Source organism: Lampetra planeri, chromosome 4 (genome assembly GCF_965212315.1).
Source record: "Lampetra planeri chromosome 4, kcLamPlan1.2.h2, whole genome shotgun sequence".
Classification (NCBI taxonomy): domain Eukaryota; kingdom Metazoa; phylum Chordata; class Hyperoartia; order Petromyzontiformes; family Petromyzontidae; genus Lampetra; species Lampetra planeri.
Genome location: NC_136110.1, coordinates 22803320 through 22823243, shown reverse-complemented (window position 1 = coordinate 22823243; position 19924 = coordinate 22803320). Strand labels below are relative to the sequence as shown.

Below are 19924 nucleotides of genomic sequence, written 5' to 3'. Positions count from 1 at the left end.
TAATTCATGCAGTTCAGCCACACTCGGTTACTTTTAGGAGGGTCGTGCATTTGAACATTTAGCCACTTTTAAAGGAGTGCTTTGTAGAGTAAACTGGAGTACCCAGAGAAACCCCCTGTATGAGACAATTCAGAAACAAGGAAAAATCAGCACAGATAATTATTTTGGCCACCTCGCATCCCAGCGGGTTTTGGAGCATCCATCACCCAGAATCTGAACGATCCATCAACAATTATTACGCCAACATGCCTGGCTTGGAATTGAATTCCATACGGATAAATATAATGAGCAAGTGATTAAACAAACGCCTTGGATGATTGCAGGGAACGCTGAACGCCCAGATGGTGGCCCAGCGGCGCCGCGAGCTGCTCAACCAGCAGCTGCGGCAGAAGCAGCTGATGCAGCGCGCCATGATGCTGCGGCAGCAGGGCTTCGGTGCTCCTCCAGGCAGCATAGCCGGCCCCGTCGGGAGCATGGCGGGCATGCAGGGGGGCATGGGTGGCATGGGCACGGGCGCTGGCGCCGTGGGGCCTGGCGCCATCCCGAGCCACGTGGGAGCCCGCATGCAGCAGCCCCCCAGCTCGCAGCAGTTTGCCTACTCCGCTGCGTACGCCGCGGCGGCGGCGGCAGCAGCGGCCGCGGCTGGCGCGGGGGGTGCCGGCGTGGCGGGCGCAGGGGGGGGGATGCCTGGCAGCGTGGGGAACCCACAGCCGGTGCCACCGCCATCCACGAGCCCCTTCCCTCCGCTGTCGCCGTCGGCCACGCCACAGGCGGGCGGTCACGGCGCGCTGAGAGGGGCGGCCACGACGCAGGCAGCCCGCGGCATGATGGGAAACCCCGGCGGGCAGTACGCACCCATCGCCAGCCCACAGATGAGCCAGAACGTGTTCCAATTTCCTTCCACAGGTAGGAGTCCTGTAATGCATTTGATGTTGTTGGTGTATAACATTTTATTTTATTTTGCCACCATTGATTATTCACTAGTGACATATTCGCCACCTGCTACCAAATGTGATCTGCCAATTAAATTATACAAAAGGGTTCTTTCAGCAGTTAAACCCTGCACTGAAGGTGCTCTCTTTATACCAGTGTTAAATAGGTTTAATTTTGCCGATTGTAACATTTTAATCAGTTGGATAGAGAAAATGAAATCTGTATATAATACATTGTTACATTGCTTAACGTTACAAATATATCTGGATACATTTATGCAAATAAAAGAGTTACATTTATAGCTTATAAATGTATGTGTCTGTGTCCAGGAGTGGGTCAGCAAGCAGAGCCTGGCTTCGGAGTTTTGGGCAACCCTCACAGCCCGCTGCTGTCCCCAGCCATGAGCCCACTCGTCGCACCCTCTCAGGGGGGCTCCCGTTACTCGCCAAACCCTGACATGAACGCGTGGCCGCAGACGATGGCACACAGCATCAGTCCCAACGTGGCAGCCAACATGAGGGCCAGCATGGGATCCGGCATGGGCCAGAACATGGTGCCAAACATGGCACAGAGCATAACGGCGAGCATGGGGCAAAACATGGCTCAGACAATGGTTTCCAGCATGGGGCAAAACATGGGACCCGGCATGTCGCACGGCATGGGGCCCGGTGTGGGTCACGGCATGGGTGCTGGAAACAGCATGGCTGGGGCCATTGGCGCAGTGGCTCAGGGAGCCATGGGCAGCAACATGGTTGGCGGCATGGGCTCCAGCAGGTGAGCGGTGGTGGCTGCGTGCTGTGTGACGTTTGCCCATTGGACAGTTGTACGTGGAATAAAGTTGCACGAATCGGAACCTGGTACATGAAAAATGGTATGTTGCACAAGGAATAGGCAATGTCACGTTGAGGGTGGTGAGTAAACACTACATATAGTTTGTAATGGCCGTACCCATGGTCATTCAGCGGTTGAAAAAATTAATGTAACGTACAGTAAAACCTTGGATTGCGAGCATAATTCGTTCCGGAAATGTGCTTGTAATCCAAAGCACTCGTATATCAAAGCACTCGTATATCAATTGTGATCACGTGACGTTCGGCAGACAAAGCGTATACACGTACTATTCATATTGCAAGACCTCGCTCGTTTATCAAATTAATATTTATTAAAAAAAAATTCTCGTCTTGCAAAACACTCGCAGACCAAGTTACTGGCAATCCAAGGTTTTACTGTATATAGTTTGCTAAAACGTCTGAAGTAATCGTTATGATTTTTTTTAGCAATGTCATTTCAGAGCAAAACAATTCCAATCGTGAACATTGTTGAGTTTTGACATTCCATTGACTCGAGTGGAATGAAGGGGCGAGTTTGGAATTTGAACTCAAAATCTTAAAACTGAAAACTGCGCACTCTAATTGCTGTGCCAGCTAGCTTGCCCGTAAAAAAAAACTCATCTTTAATGTAATTTGTGAAAAATCACAGTGACGGAGAGCTCTAAGAGATCTGCCTCTTTACTTAAACAGGACCCAGTGAGGCTTTATTGGGCAAGTGTGTTAAAACAATTATTCCCTCGTTTTCTGTGTGCCGTAGGGGAGGTCCCTTCCGTCAAGCATCACCGCAGCAGTTCATGCAGCAACAGCAGCAACAGCAGCAGCAGCAGCAACAGCAGCAGCAGCAACAGCAGCAGCAACAGCAGCAACAGCAGCAGCAACAGCAGCAGGAAGGTGCCGGAATCTACGTTGGCTCGGTGAGGGGTACTGTGCCAGGAGACTGCGGCACGTCAAGCGCAAGCAGCATGGAGCAGCCACCCCCGCACATCGGCACCTCGTCCATGAGCAGCACATCCTCGCTGCCTCCTGAGCAGGTGCACATCAAGATGATTGGCATCCGCTATCCACAGCTACACATTTATGCACAGTGGTGTGACTGCTCTTTTCGTGTTCATGCAGTGGGGAGAGCACGTAACCGGATGGCTGCAAGTTCAAATACGGATCAGGTGTCGACTTGGCCTTTCATCCTTCTGGGCTTAATACAATTAGTACTGCTTTGTGGAAAGTCAATGGTGGTTGTCCTGTACAATGAATTGCATCCATCATAGGAATGTGTAATTTCCACCACTGGTTCAGGGCTTAAAACAGGAGTTCCACCACACTTTTTGTTTTAGAACATTGATTACGACTGGGCCAAGTCCCAATGATGATGTAGGTAGCCAGTCTGAACCAGGGTTGACTCTGCCCCTACATTATCTCAATTATCAGTAAAACTATAGCCACTTCACATTTAGTCATCCGTACGGTGCGAATAAAGTTCAGCATAAAATGTAAAAACCGCTCCTTGCCATAGGACTGTAAAATGTACACCGTTGCAAAAAGGTCCGTGTATAAGGACCACTATCTAACACTAATGTAGGTGTATTCACGGTTACTTTCTTTGATTTTTTTGCTTCAATGTATGTGAATTGTATATAGACTTGCATGTTACACTAATGCCATCAGCAACGAACCCTATCTCTTGAACTGCAACGCCAAGCATAGCTGCGTCCGCTTAGTACCCAGCTGAGAGGCACTCTGGAAGTGCCAGGAGTTGAAAAACACCACATACCTATAAGAGCAGCTATCATGAGTTCGTTATGGGCAAATCTGCCACAAGGGAATATTTTGCATACAGTAAGGAAATCCTGGTGAAATCACGTTGATACAATGTGTGGTTGAACCCATTTTACTTGGCGTGTGTGCAAAGAACTCGGCTCAATTTTACTGATGCACCCCCTGCTGGTCTGTGGGAGGCAGACGATTCCTCGAATACAATGTTTATATAAAAGAAAGGACATGCTCCAGACATATGAACAATCCTTAGTACTCTTGACTCAAACACAGGCACACCACCTCTAGGTACTGCGATCAATGTACACGTGTTCAAAGCTGCAAATGTATTTCCCATGTTATGTTTAGAAGATATTATTCGCAATTAGCGGTAAATATCCTCTGCTTGTGTGTGGTTGCGCTATGTTACTTATACTCTCTGGTTCTTTCGGTAAAGTCACGTAGATAGAAGAAATAATAAAAGAAAACACGACGTTTCGGTCGCGTTTTTGTACATAACATGAACATGTCTGACATTTTAAGCATCGTGCACTTTTAGTAACTATAGTTTTGTAATAACCCACAATTGTCAAGTTGTCATTTAAAATCTGGGTCACAATCATCTCAGCCCTTCATCCCTCTGGAGTCAATAAAATGAATACCACTTTGTAATGAGTCAAATATGGTAAAAATTCCACTACCAAAATGTGCTTTTGTCTTTCCATTGGCTGAGGAATATGAATAGATGAGCTCCAAGTGAGTAAGAATCTTGCTTGATGGACTAAAAATGTGCTGAATCTTTTGGGAACATTTTCATTGCAGGTTATAGATCGCGGTATGCAAGCGTCCCCCTTATTCAGAAACCGACTGGGATCTTCTGACGGTATGAAGTCTGGGAATGAGAATTCACAGGTGGGAATTCTCCGATTTATTAAATAACAAGCAACTCACACTTTATTTTGTTATGGCTAACAGAGGAGAGTCACGAATAGCTGTCACTCGATATTTAGGAAAAAAATCACATCACACAGATATTTGAAGATGTTATAGCAAGCATTGGGAATTTGAAAGTAGCTAAAAGGATAATATTTGGCAATTCAAAATGGTAACCCTTAGGGCTAAAGATTAAACGAAAACACGATAGAGATATAATACCTTTAATTAGTTCAATGTATGTACATCTCTAACAAAAAAAGGAATCCGTTTTTGGTTTGTGTAAATTCCATGTATCTCCCTCTTAAAAAAGTAATCACAGCCCTTCACGGTGTGAAAAGGGAAAAGCTCCAAGACAAGATGGTATAACTGAACATAAAAGGGGGAGCATTCATTGTAACAAAATTTATAGACGTTTTCACTTAATGGTTGCACAGAAATGATAACCTCAGTTGTAGAATGCCTCGGCCATATTCATGTGGAGGTTCGCCAACTGTTTAGGGATGCAGACATGAGCGCTGCTGCCCACCCCCTTGGTTTCTACATCTGGAATACTCACCGAGTCTCAAGATTTTTTTCAGGAGGGGCCTGGATTTGGGTTGCTTATTAAGATTTTTTTTTGTGATTTCCGTGTCAGTGGAAATTGGAGCACTCGCATATTAGAAAGGATAACACCGAAAAGTTCAAACGATGGGTTTATGAACCCACTTGCTGTAATAGCATCTCACCACCTAAGACCCTAGTAGATTTGAGAGTTAACAAAGCTGTGATCATCCAAATCGCGTCTGTCGAGTGCTGGATTTCACGCACGCGACTATCATCCTTCCCTCCTACAAGTGGCGTTTGCACAGGACTATGAGATGTTTCCGCCACAGCTGTTACATTTCATTCTTTTGTATCTCCCCCCCCGCCCTCTCTCCTCCCTCCTGTTTCCCGACTATTGTCGGGGTATATTACCCTGTGCAGCCATTGCAGCAGGTGCAGGTGTTTGCGGATGTGCAATGCACGGTGAACGTGGTGGGCAGTGGCGGAGACTCTTACCTGGGTCAGGCAGGACCGCCGACACCGGGCCAGAAGCAGCAGCCTGGTGCAGGGAATGTGACGGGGGCCCAGGCCGCTGCTCAGGCTCAAGGATCCAGCCTCCTGCAGCAGCTTCTAACTGAGTAGCGTTCACCAGGTCCCGGGCCATTGCGCGGCCATCCCTGTTCTTATATGCGGAATCCCAGCTTTGCAGGTTGTCTCAATCGACTTCTCACTCACTCGTAGTATTTATTTTCAAAGATGACCCGGCTCTCACATATGACCAGTTGGATCTTAAAATGCCTTCAGAAGTGTTATATCTTTTACTCTGTATGTTTGTCTTCAACTTCAGTGTGATGGGACACGTGATATTAAACAAAATGTACCTTTTTTTCTGACCGCCAGACTGTAGCTATATGTGTATAGATTATTTAACACAGTCTGGTTTAAGACTTTGTCAAAACCTAATGAGTACGTTTGTAGAAACTGAAGTTTGTGAACGAATGCGAGGGCAATTTGACAGGAACTGTAAATAGACATGAAACACACTTTCCAATTATGTACGTTACGAGATCCCTGTAGCCACTGGCCATATATGCAAGTGACGGGTGTTGACGAATTTAAAACAGGAAGCAAGACACTTTATAGCAGTGAGCTTTAATGCCCTTAGAGGAGCTTCTGCTAGCTTGTGATGTGTGACTGTTGGCAGTGCAGTAGTAACTTGTTATTGTGAACATGTTTTTTTTGTATAATATATGGCAGTGGCTTACATAGCTCAGATAGATGGTTGTAGTAGAAACAAATCTAAAAACAGTTATCACCACGCTACAATAGCCATTGTGTTTCTACCTTTGTATGGAGTAATTGGGATGTCACAAACACAATTTTTTCTTAACTTTGTGAATAATCTGAACTCTTAAAAACTGGAGCTTGTTTGCTAAAAAATGATGTGTGTAAAATGTTCATGTCACCCATGTGAGAAATGCCACTCTTGGTTGTAAGCAAAATATCATGTGACAGTGGCTTTTGAGAAGCTACCTTTTTTTTTAGTTTTACTGGCCTCATGGCTTTAAACCTCAAATTAAAAAAAACCTTATTATTTAAATGTACTTCTGAATACCCTTTTCGGAACATAACACATGTACGATAGAGGTAGTATGACACTTATTTCTAACAAGGTACATACTTTAAAAGTTTTGTAAATTATTGTTGTGCATAAAACTTAATGTTCTTAAATATGACACGTCAAATAAGTAAACAAATACGTAATTTTGAAAAGAGCTGGAGGAAGTGGTGTACAAATGAAATCTGAATCTTTTTCACGAAAGTGCGTCTGCAAAAAGTGGTTGCTTGTTTTGTGGAATTTGGCCACAGCAGTGAATAAAAAGAGTAACCAAACCGTAGCGAATGGAGACTGGAGTTGAAACCGGCTGCTACCCTCCCTGATATATGCATTCACCTGAAGTGTGACTTACCGAGGCGTTTTGCCAGCAGAGACCGCCTTCTTGCTGTAGAAGAGAGAGACAATTTACTACCTGAAACGATGACAAGTTTTCCTCCTTTTTACATACAGGTGTTTTTGCGTTTCTCTACGTAACTTTACAATATTTCTAAGAGTCTCATGTAGGCAGTCACCCAATGGCTGCAGCATCCGGTGTCCTCGTGCAGTTTTATGGAAATACACAATTAAATTGTATAGGAGTGAACGTTTAGTGTGTATTTGCCTTCGGTTGTCAGTCTCAGTGCTAGCCTAATTCGTCTTCATTTCCTTGGCCAATATACTTAAGTAGAGAGACCAATCCATCCTCTGGACTTTTAGTAACCGTATAAAAACACTTGCACATTTTCATTGACAGAACCCGACATAGGTCACTTGAACTGAACTCTGCCAAGCAGCCGTTCCTTTCTCCTACAAGGAGCAATATTGTGCTTAAGGAAGTGTGTTTCTCCATGGGTTTCTAGTCACCGTGTTTTTATAATGGCGTGCGTGTTGTAGGAAAGGCCATACCCAAAACCGATGGGTACTCTTTTATGATGCGATGCTTGTGGTCAATTAAGTCTAGACATCGGAGAGGTGCACACTGCCATCAGTGCTGCCACGTGAACTGACACAGCAGTGGGATTGATTGGTGCAGCTATGTAGTGGAGCTTGGTGCGTTACAACTTTTGCAATGACTTTGGATCCTTGCTTTCCAGGAATCTTGCCAGTGATAATCAGTGGCCGATACCCCAGTTTCCCCATTGCCGTCACCATGCCCTTACATCTGCTTAGCGTTGCTCAATAATAATAATGACGCAGATTCTGCAATCACGGTATCGGGTTGTAGATTTTGTCAAGCCAGTCCGAAGTAAAACCAAATTGTCTGCTTTTTAATACAGAGTACATGTCTAAGCCTGACCCTAGCAAATAATGCTCATAAAATTATCACAAGACCAGTTTACTGTGGGAGTCAATATTGTATGATTAAAGAAATATACTACAATCACTTTTATAGAGCACGTAAAAATAATTTGCTTAAGCTTATGGTTGCCATTATAAGCTTTTGTTGATAATAATTTTAGAGCATAATAAGATATACAAATAAGTTTGGAAGATGTTATGAAAACTCAAGCTGTGACTGCCATCAGGTCCACATTTTGTACCATGTAACAAATGACACTCAAGCAATAATTTTCAATGTAGCTTATACAATCGGATCCGTTTGTAAACTGTTTACCAATCACAGGTTCAAAATGTACGAGCTGCAACAGCTGTGCGATAAAGTACGATGTTTAATTTATTTTAGTTTTGTTTTTTCAAGACAGGGTTTAAACCTCATGAGCATGACTTTATTTGTTGTTTTTTTCTATAACATAGGTGCCCGCACAAGCGATAAATGTCCCTTTGTCCCAGAAATGCCTCGAAGGATAGTTTCAACACAAGGCTTTGCGAGGCATACAAACTTGGCATATGCATTGACATTTTTGTTGTCCAATGCCAGGTAACGTAGCTTGAGATGATGCCTTAGCTCATTGATATATCTTAGGTTTCAAAAGCCATCGATCGTAAACATCCACTGTTAAACATTATTTAAATTGTGTTTGCATCCCACACAGGTCCACGTGGTGTATAGCCACTGTGTAACTACATAAGGGCAGCTAAGATGATTATATATTTTTTTTCCTCGCATTGTACTAACGCCATCACTGGCAAATTAAAAGGTATTTCATCTGAGGCTGTGGCAGTTGTCTCAAGAGTAGCAACAAGTTCATTGGTCATTAAGGTGCCGATTTACTTTACCAGTTGGTGCTGGGCCCTTGAATCCAAAAACGTCAAGTTGCGTATTTAAGTAGGTTAAGTAAAGAATGTATGTTTTTAAGGCAGCTTTAAACTCAACAAGCATTCTCCTGATTTGTACCAGGGCAAAAAAAACTACCTTTACTAAACACTACAATGCTGCTTTTAAAAAGGTAATTTCATCTTTTGATTGAAAATGATACGACTCTAAGGGGAGTGGTGGTGCAGCGGTTTGTGAAACTTTGTTATGAACCCATTGACCTGAGATCGATTCCCAGCCAAGGCTAACATCAGAGGGGAATTTGTAGAACCAGTCCTGCCCCCCCTGCCTTTACTGAACAGCGTGGTGAATTATGGTCAAGCAACTCCCATGACAGCTGGGCACGGGGAGGCCTTCATCGATTGGTTGACGAAGCATTGTGCACGATTATTCTTTTGGCTCTTACAGAATGACTCAGTTTGTGACTTCTATAAACTTTCATGAAAAAAATTACCAAAATAAGTAAAGGCTTAGTCCGGTTTTGGAATACGAAAGACAGTGCACAATTGAACAGCCCCACATTTTTTGTGTAAGATCTGCAGAATCTTGAGTCACAAAATGTGTTTCCAGTTTCTTGCATAACACACATCCAATTGTATTATAGATTTTTTGCTTTTTGTAATTTATTTTTTACGAGGCTCCACTTTGTTCTATTGAGCTGGCATAATGACGTCATGTCACTTTGTATACACTTAAGAATGCAGATGACATTAAGGCACAAAGAAATCACGTGATGGCCGATTGCATTGCTGTGCATTTGTTGTGCAGCAATCGGTGATGCGGGTATTTTAAACCAGGTTCTTTACAGATGCAAACCGACTGGTAAAGTGAACTGTCGCAGCGATAGAGCACGAAAGGTCAACACTTGGGTGTTACTGACGGTAAACGTATGAACAAAATGAAACAGGTGTGATTTCCGACTTAAAAAATGCTGTTGCCCTAAAGCTTCATGTCTTAGCAGTGCAACGCACCTTTATGCTGTGTTCATCCGGGTATTGATTCAGTCGATGCCTACGTTGAGAATCTGTGTTTACGCTAGAGTTATATATAAATATATATCCATGCTGAACATTGCTGTTTAAACTTGTGGTTGCGTAGAAATGAGAATGGAGGAGTCCAACATTTTAGTCCTTTTTTCGTGTTCTAGAAAGAAAAAAAAAACTGACCATCACTGGTCACCAGAATGTGAATTTTATTTTGCAGCTAAGTTGTCGAAACTGACAATTATTGATAATACTGTATTTATCATATTTTATGCTTTTTATTTCCATTGTTGTTTTAGTCAGATGAGCATTAAACTTCCTGCACCCTTCAAGAAGTCATGTTGAGCAATGCTACATGCGTTTGGCTCCATAGCAGTAAGTGAATCGAATCCTGCTATAGTTTGTTGGTAGTGTTTCTGAGGTTTTTTCTATTTTAGATATCATTGTTCTTTTTGTGTAAAAAAAAAAGCTAACTCGAATGTGTACGATTTAGACAATGACTCGTTTAGACTAGTTTCACGCATTGTGTGCACGTGTTTATGCTTTCCCCAACTGGTCTCCAAGATTGTTTCTGTATTGTGAATTGAAATGTTTTTTTTTTGAGTGAGGTGCATTTGTAAGTTGACCTAAATGTACAGGGTTAATGTTGAATAACGTTGCATTAGTTCTGCATCTTTTAAGCAATATGTTTGAAAAGAAGTCCCTTTTAAAGGTGGCGGACAGTGTTAGCTGTTTAGATGTATTCAGTTCATCAACTTTTATTTGTTTTGCCTGTGTTTATTGTAGCCTAAGCATATTCTGACCATATTCAGATTTAAGCATCTATCTCTGTTAATCTAATGGCCTTTGCTTATAGATTATATTTGCTAATTTGCTGTAAAATATTGTAAATAAACAGGCTATCGGTTAAGATTTTTTTCGGAGTGCATTATTTTAATGTTTCTTATTGCAGTGGTTATGTGCCGTTCATGGCAACAGTGATGAATGTTCCACTTCGTTCTCCTGTACAAGACTGGGTCCAATTCATCTTGTAAATAGGTCACTGCTATATTCCCATGGAACATAAAAACACAGCACACTGAAGCCTTTGTGGATATATAATAATCATCACCTCCTTGCATCTGCCACCAACAAACCATTGTAGTTAACCAGGTGAGAACTCAGGAGACCCAATGATCTAATTTTCAAGGGTGACCTGAGGTCACGAAATTCACAAAAGCAAAACAATACACAACATTATTAAAATAAATAGTAATCGGTAAAAAACCTGTCACGTGAAAAATGTAAAATATTACGCAAATGTTAATTTCCTTCTGGCGTTAATCGGCGTGGGAAGTTTATGTTTTGACTGAGTATCGTGCAATTGCAAATTACGTTACAGAAGAACTAAACATTTTTAGGACGTGTACTGATATGTAAACAGACAAGGATATACGGTCATGCAATCGCAAGTTATAAAGCAGACGAATTCGTATCAAATTGATCTAGCCTTCCACATCCAGTCAACCTTCCACCTCTTACATGGTGATACTAACTTGATTTAAGCGACAGTGATTTTTAAACGTCTTTCTTATTTTGAAACAATGCAATTTTTTTAAAGTGGGAATTAATTGTGTGAAATAGTAATTGCATGTAATCTAATTGTAGTTTTTTGCAATTGTACGATTGTTTGCGGAATGCCACAGACATCCCCCAGTAACCAGAGGGCATCTTGACACATTGTTTTTGGCACCAAGGAGATCTTTAATGTAGTCCCATTCACTCCACGAGCGTACATTATATATTAGTATACAGTATACAACATTGCACAAATGGTGAATCAATATTATTTATATTTTTTTTAGTTGAAGAAATTACATAGTCTCACGACTAGGGGGGCGCTGTTAAGTTTAAAATCGCATGTAATACGAAACATTTTTTTAAAGTGTTTAGTTCAAAAGCATGCGGGGTCAACCTGGGCTTAAAGCAAATGCAGGTTAAAATATCATGCAAAACTCATACAACACCTGCTCAAAGTACTCAGAATTAGACTCATACTGTAGGGGCGCTCGCTGTTCATATGAATAAAATCCATTAAAACACAGTTATTACCCAATAAGTCACTTAAAACGTATCGCAAATGCGGGGGTCTTAAACCTGGATCAACATAGGAAATGCAGGGGATTGAACTTAGCTTTAACAGGTAAAACTCAACCTGAACCATAATGCATTCAAAGCTACACAACAACAGCATTTTAAAAAAATATCTGTATACCAATGTCCTTTATACGGTAATTCCGCGGTTTGCGTCGGGCATGCGTTCATGAAATGTGCGACGGATATTGAACGGACGTAAACCAAAGCGATTTACAGGGTAGTAAGTCGGTGGAGGCGACATACCGATTGGACGGATGATTATGCTGTCAGCGAGGCGAGTGTGGGGTAGAGAGGCGACGCAAACCAGTTATAGTCGTGGCATTAAAAAATAAAGTGACGATGAATTTGGCAAAACGACGTCAATGGGGTGGGGGGGAATAGTAAATCGGAGTATTACTGGACGACTACAGTCATCATCCGCTGTCACAAACACCAGCTCTTCACCTCCATCAAATGCAAATCGGCACCCCTTTCATCATTATCTTGCTTGCTCTCCGAGAGTCTATATGCTGGAAGAACACTAGTTCTAGGGTGGAAAGTTCAGATAAGCGCCTTTTAGTGGCACACACTGGTCAAGCAGTGGCTTTTCTCGGCATTTACAGCCCTGCCATTTACACTCCCTCTGCAGCCATCACCCCCAATGATCTCCCATGCCCCCACCCATTACTTCCTCCCTTAACCTCCCGCAACATCCCTCCTTCCTTCACCCTTCTTCACCCATCACTACCTCTCAACAACTCCCCTTTTGTGCCCATCTCCTCATGCCATGATAGCCTTTAACAGAGATCCCTAGAATTGGTCACATCATAATTTGTAATCAATCAAGCGTTAAAATCTAGAGCAAATTTCAGAACGTAAACTAGTCTAAGACCTCCTGCTATAACAATTTGATCTTTGTTTTACGTTTCTGATCACATTACATGTAAGCATCCTGTCATTCAGCAATGGCCCTGAGATGTACCAATATACAGAGACAAATAGGACTTATAATTATGATTAGTAATGGGGAGGGTTGCGGATACTGTGTTATAGTTAGATGAGCAATAATTCAACTGAGCTAATTTTACAAGTATACCCCGCGGAGGGCCTTTTACGGAATAAAAATCGCAACAATGCAGACGGTGAGTCGCAAACATTCGAAGAAACAACATTCAATTCACGCAACACTCAACTGACACTGATACTGGTAGGAACGAAGTGAACCAGCCTACAATAAATTATATCGTCCGTCCGTCCGATGTCCGATTAGGTGTAGCAACATCGCCCCCTACTGCAAACACTTGGCAGGACCCTAACAAAGCCTTTAGACTCAGTGAGGCTTTCCTGGCTAAACAAGTGTAACATTCCCTTATAATTCCCTGAGATAGTTTTTTAATTCCCTGAGATAGTTTTTAATTAAAACATTTAAATTAAAAATTAACTCATTCCCTGAGATAGTTTTTAATTAAAACATTTAAATTAAAAATTAACTCACAGCGGCCTAAAGCCTACAGCTAGGCCTAAAGCCTAGAATTAGGCCTCAAACTCTCCCTTCGTATCGTATTTGTTCGTTCCTACCAGCCCACCCCGCAGGGACCTGTTATGTAATGCACATCATCAACACCGCTAAGCACCAAAGCCTGTTATATGCTTGGTTCTTTCGGTCAAGTCACGTAGAAGGGAAATAATACAATAATACAAATATTAAATAGAACAATAAAAATATAAAACTAAAAATATTTTTATTGTTTAATATTGTTATTATTTCCCTTTACCGAAAGAACCAAGAATAGGAATCCCTGCAGTCACGAAAGCTTTAAATCGAAAGCCTGTTATGTTAAACATTTCAGCTATTTCAAATTTTCTCAGGATTTCCATTCGAGCTTTTCTTTTCTTCACCTATTTGTTTGTTTGTTCGTGGTACTGGGTGCAGAACTTCCTTCACATCGCGCTGAGTTGCCAGCGCGTGATCGTCCCTTGGCGCCCACTGCGATCTCGTGGTTTGTAGTACGACGATCAAGTTTCCTTGTCGGCTTGCCAAGTGGCTTGGCTTCATCGGGCCCAATTCTTTAGACGGCGTTGCTCCCGTGTCAATCTGTGCCTCCGACTGGTGTCCCCATCATGGGTGGAAAAAACCCGATTTTTTTCAGCAGCAGGCATCGGGTTTTTTCTTTAATACAATTAAACCCGATTTAGGGGAATTAAAACCTGGTTTAATGAATACGAAACTCTGATCCAAGGCTTAGGCTGCTTCCTCGTCGGTGCTGCTATCGTACTCGGGGCCGTCGAGCACGGGGTAGTCGTAGAATGCGGGCAGGTTGGTCTTGATGAACACGAGCTTCTCCACAATCGTGGGCGCCAGTGAGTTCCTTAGCTTGGAATGGATGAAGCCCATCGTTAAGAAGTGCGGTTCTGCAATTAGAACCAATTAAACCGGATTTCTCCCAATCTCAGATGATCGGGTTTAATATAAAAAGACAATTAAACCCGATTGTAAAAAACCCGACTGTGCCACCCTTGGTCCCCATCATTCGCTTCATCATATCAGAGGAGTCAGGTGCACGTGCTCACCGCTCATTGATCGCTGATGCTCGTTGGAAACGGGGCTCTCCTCGCCACGATGGTCACTTACAACGCCTGCCAGCAGGTGGCGGTGTGACGCTTTGGCAGAGGTTGACCTCAGGCACTCGATGTCTTAGTTGAGGACATTCTCAAACACCAGCCGAGCCCGAACACCAGAAAGCCTTTATGCTTTACACTATTCGCCATTGCAATGTTAATTAAATCGAGAGCTCGGGAAACGTTAATCAAATCGAGAGCTCGGGCAGCGACAATCCACTCCGCTTAATCATTGTTCCGGGAGGGGTACTGATTAAAAGCTACCCCCCCCCCCCCCCGTCACTCAACCATCCCTCTCCGAACAACACACAAAGCACAGCAAGCCACTCGCAGCAGTAGGGACGGAGCTGCCAAGTAACCAGTCCACACATTCAGGATTTCCCGGACACCTAGCAGGAAAAACAAATATTTGCCTGTGGGAATGCACGACTGGGGAGCAACGCAAGTTGCTGATGCAGCAGGCCATGCTTTCCCACCTGATGACGGACGCTTGTGTTGCGCCCGAAACGTCGTGATTTATTTTATTTGTTATACCTACGTGACTTTACCGAAAGAACACAGAGTAAGGATTCCTGCAGTCACGAAAGCTTCAAATCAAGATTGTGTTATTCTCCAGTCACTGCGAATTACCTTAAACCCCCCCCCACCACACACACTTCTTGTCGGGTTCCCTTTTGGCAGCCAAAATGAAGAGCAAAGTGTGACGATGAGCGGCCACGTGTTCATCGGGACGCACGCGGCGTTGGGACATTGATGAACGCAATGTTGTCAGGCGCCAATTGTCGGGCACAGAATGTGACAATTAATTCCACGCGTGCCACGGCGTATTTTTTTTATTGAGGCAGCGTCTCATTCGTCAACAATTCTGACAATTTTGTCAGCACCACGCAGAGAGGCACTATTATTGTCGATCAATGTTGACGCTTCTGTTTCTTGGCCCATATATATACACACACACCATACGCACGCGCGTCTTGCTGGTGAGGTTTACACAATTGCATTCTTGTTGTGATGAAGAATTGTCTCTGTACGTGTGAACTAATGTGGTCTTTACACATTTTTTAAGGCATCACGAAGCTAAAATTTTAACCCATACAATAAGATTACTATTTTATATTCAAAATGTTCAGATTGTAACTCCTACACTGAATATATACTATCAAACCATTTACAGTATTTTATATCATGCATATTGATGTAGCAGTGAAATAATCTCACCAAAAAATTACAAATACAGTGTATAGTTAAATTATAGTTTAGAACACGATTGCATATACGTTCAGTGCAAGTGGTAGGTGGCATTGCTGCAACACTTATGAACATATAACTTAAAGCAATGCTTCATAACAACATGTGCAGTAAAGTACAATCATTTATAACTTTCTTTTACAAACGTTTCGGCATATGCGGGCTCGACTGTAACAGATGTTTTTTTTTATTACGAATGTGGACTGCTGCTGATATTGTCTTGATAAGAGCTTCAACCCTAATGTACAAGGCATCAAGTTTGCACGAACCACACATGGAAACATGTGCTGTGGTAATGTATGTATCGTCCTTGAAATTAATTGGCCTACACCAAGAGACAGCTTCTTTTATGGCTTTGTCTCACCTGTGGCATCGAGCAAAGGACAGCCGAAAACCAAACAGCCCAAGTACAATGCAAATGCCAAAGATTTAAAAGCTCTGCAAAGCAGCTTTATCTACGGGGACCCTGTTTGAACATCTTAACACCTGAATTATTGCCAGAGATGGGAAAAGCCTTTTCTCTTTTTTTTGTGGTTTGAATCGACAAAATGCCAACGATCGTTTGTACGCGCATCCTAAACGCGTTCTTAAAAAATGCAAAGTTTATAGAAGAAGAATAAGAAAAAGAAAGCAACCGATTTATTTCGCGATACAAAATCAGCCCCGAGGGTGGCACCGGTTGAGACCCGCGTGTGTCAACGTCAGAGTCTGCCGAGCGACGGCTCTGTGGCGGTGATGAATTCGACTGCTGACGACCGTGGGAGCGGCGGACTTAGCAACGCAGCGGCGCTCTTTGCCCAACTTTCACCCACTGGTCCGCTGCAGGGAGAAGCTTAACGTGGGGAAGGAGAGACGCGTGTCGCATGTCGCTTCGTCAGCGATTAGGCGTCAAACGAGAGAATGAAAACGCCGATACAGAACACGATAGTTCATAATAGTTACATTATGATCGCTGTTATAACTCGTGGTGGGGGGGGGGGGTATGGTGCCAGGTTGAAATGTTTTGCACACTGGAATACAGCGGTTCCATTTGGTCTCCCGGATCCGGCAGCTGTTAACAAATGGACACGTTTCTTAAATCCGCCTGTGTCCACGCAGTGTAAACGAGTACAGCCCACAGGATTGGGATCGGGAGCAGTGGGTAAAGTGTGGGTTACTACCGTCTCTTCCAATACGTCTGCCTGGCGTGGAAGTAACACACTCTTCGAGATGAGCCCTCGACCACAGCTCCCGACGGATCAGCGGTTCTTCTCACCCTGGGGTGCACGCTACACCCTCTCGGGGGGGGGGGGGGGGAGGTACGGTACGAGATGCCTTTTCTGGGGGTACGAGACACGGCCAGACATTTTTTTTAGAAGGTAAATAATCGAAAAGACAAATTAGGCGTGGGCACGTGAGTACAGCTGCTTTGTTTCGTCAATCCTATGTATTTATTAACATATAAAAAAAATACGATGTTGAATCAAAGGGGGGTGCAGGCTGCAGTAAAAGTAAAGAACGACTGCTCTCGAGAGGTTCCATTTCGTGGAGGCCCTTCCACCAGCAGAGGCATGAGGACCAGACGTTGCAGGGCTGCACCTTTACCTCTTTTAAGTGGATACTCGGCAGGAAGATGATTGTGCGTTTGGAGTATTTGACTGCTATCAATTTCCACGTGATAAGCCACTTCGTTGAAGCTATCATGTGTGGCCAGGTCACTTCTGCCCATTTTGACCATATTAAACAAACGTTTAAGACAGGAGAGATTTTCCAGAGCAGTTATCCACCCCATAGTTTTATTTTTATTTCCTTCTGAACGAAGTACACTTCTCTCCACGGTGTGTGGCAAACATGTTTTCATTTACAATTCGAAATAGAATCACATTACAATGTAAACATATACAAACGTACCACACATACAATGCCTTGTGCACTTCCAACGAATATATATACACACACAGTAATGGTTAAACGCACGTATGACAAAATAATCAAGTATGGAATCTAAAATGAATATTGGTCAATTACAATTTTAAAGGATGCAAACGTGACGATGAAACTCACGAGACGAGAACCACGTGACAGCTCTCCAGCACGGACTCTCTCGTGAACAAGGCTTCGTCTCGTTTAGAGGAGGGAACAGAGTAATTTCTCGACCACCCGCACAACCTGGCAGATTTCCCGATGCCACTCCATGAAACTTGTTGAAACGGTCCCGACAGCTTTGCACAGTCCTTCAATTCAACGGTCACATCTTATAAAAGTATTTCTCGCCTTTAAGGTAACCTTGCAAAATAATAGGGAGACCGAAAGGCTTTACTGCACGCATTCCAAACGCGTGCGGTCATACATTCGATGCCATGGATTCGTTTGATATTTCTTAGAAAAAAAAGCATTTTAATTGGTCAGTCTTATCTGTTACACTTTGAAGTGTGTTTATTCTATGATTTTGCCCAGCCAGAACCAAAAAAACTTGGCTCCAACTTCAAAACATAGAAAAGGGACATCTGCTTTTGTTGTAATTGGCCATGCCTGGTAAATATACCATGACTGCACATATTTAATATTTTAGAATAGAGCAAATTCATGGAAAATCTGATGTTTTACACGTATTCTGGTGGAAATGAACAAATGTGGGGGTTTTTTTGTCCGTAAATGTGGGTCATTGTTATCATATATGTTCCTCATAAATCCCCTGATTACAAAAAGAAAAACATCACCACACACCAGTAAATTACATTCCTTGGCTATCTATCCATGTTGTCACCAATATAAACTATACTCTCGGTTTATATGTCAAATGCTAAAATATACATATCATATCAAAATTGTGTCACCCCATCCAAAGGACAGTCTGCCCACGAGTTACCTATACATTCCACAGTGACACCATGACCTTAACAGGAAATATATATATTAGGTGACATATCAAGCCCACGGCTCTTCTGCATAGCACATTATTCACGTGATTGTCATAATCAGGAGCTTTATTGATACATCTTTATGAATTGGTCGAGTGTGGTATGTGTGCTTGTGCAGGCCTGCCAATACAATATCACCAAATAATGTGTTTACTCATACTGAGGCTGCGCTTATGAAACTAATTTCTCCATGCGTAAGTGCAAATGTAACACTTACAACCAAGGCAAACATCACTGAAGCATTAGCTCTGTCCGTCGGTCTGTTTTTCCTCTCTGTATAGAAGAGCGGTCACAACAACTTTCGTAAAGATGATCAAATATCCAGACAATGTAAGTGTAAAGTCACTTTAGTAAAGGTAGCTTACCCCGTAGAAAACCGGCCAAATTGATCGAAGGGTGGCCCAGAACTGGGCCTGGACTTCTCTCCCTATGGCATTATTACGTATGACTTCGTCTTGAAACAACATGTCGTGCACGATGTGTGGCTCTGAAAGGAACACTATGGACAATTAAATACCGCACTTGCGAAGACAATCACGTTGGAAAGCATTAGGGAAACCATGCATATGCATATTTTTTTTTGTCTACATTAAAATGTGTCATTCGTTGATTTGACATGCAGGGTGATCCAATTACATATATAATTACAGATGCCCACATAAGTAAGAGGGATAAATTGTAGGAACTAAGAATTAAGTTTAATTTAAAATGATCTTGTATGTTGTAACCTTCTCTGTAAGATATGGAACCATAGTTTTCACAACATTCAATCACCGTTTGAAAAATATAGAGGGTAATTCGAAATGTGTGGGTATCTATAAATAGAGTAATACGCCGATTTACATGCCCCTGTTTAACATCGTTTCACAAATACGGCGTCACTTTATTACTAATACCACGACCTGATTTGCGTCGCTTCAACCCACACTAAAGTCGCTGACAGCATTTTCCGTTCTTTCGCGTATCCGTTGCATCTCAGTCTTCGCCTCCACCTACCCTGTACATCACTTTGATTTACGTCGTTTCGATGTTCATCGTCGCACATTTCAGGAACGCATGTCCGACGTAAACCGCGGGATTACCGTATACAGTTACGCGGGGAAGCTTACTTGCCTCGACGCAGCTTGCAAGGATTGATTGCTCACTGCAAGAATAAAACACATTTTGCCGGGTGAATAATTCTGATATTAGAGGCGCACAAATGCCTCTTCAAATGTGGAGTGGAATAGGAATGGTCGCACTTCCTGAACGATGGGACGTCTGGCTCTGCGATCTCC

The 19924-nt window shown here is 42.9% G+C and overlaps 1 protein-coding gene across 4 annotated transcripts in view; it reads left to right on the top strand.

Moving 5' to 3' along the window:
- The window catches only part of LOC144717848 (nuclear receptor coactivator 2-like), a 96813-nt gene extending 86138 nt beyond the window's left edge, over window positions 1-10675 (top strand). For all 4 annotated transcript variants that reach the window (XM_078593561.1, XM_078593562.1, XM_078593560.1 and 1 more), the window contains 5 exons: window positions 324-906; window positions 1263-1707; window positions 2521-2794; window positions 4335-4424; window positions 5412-10675. In XM_078593561.1, the coding sequence (XP_078449687.1) occupies window positions 324-906; window positions 1263-1707; window positions 2521-2794; window positions 4335-4424; window positions 5412-5612 (1593 nt within the window). In that variant the 3' untranslated portion in view covers window positions 5613-10675. The remainder of the gene's footprint in view (window positions 1-323; window positions 907-1262; window positions 1708-2520; window positions 2795-4334; window positions 4425-5411) is intronic.
- The last annotated feature ends 9249 nt before the right edge of the window (window positions 10676-19924 follow it).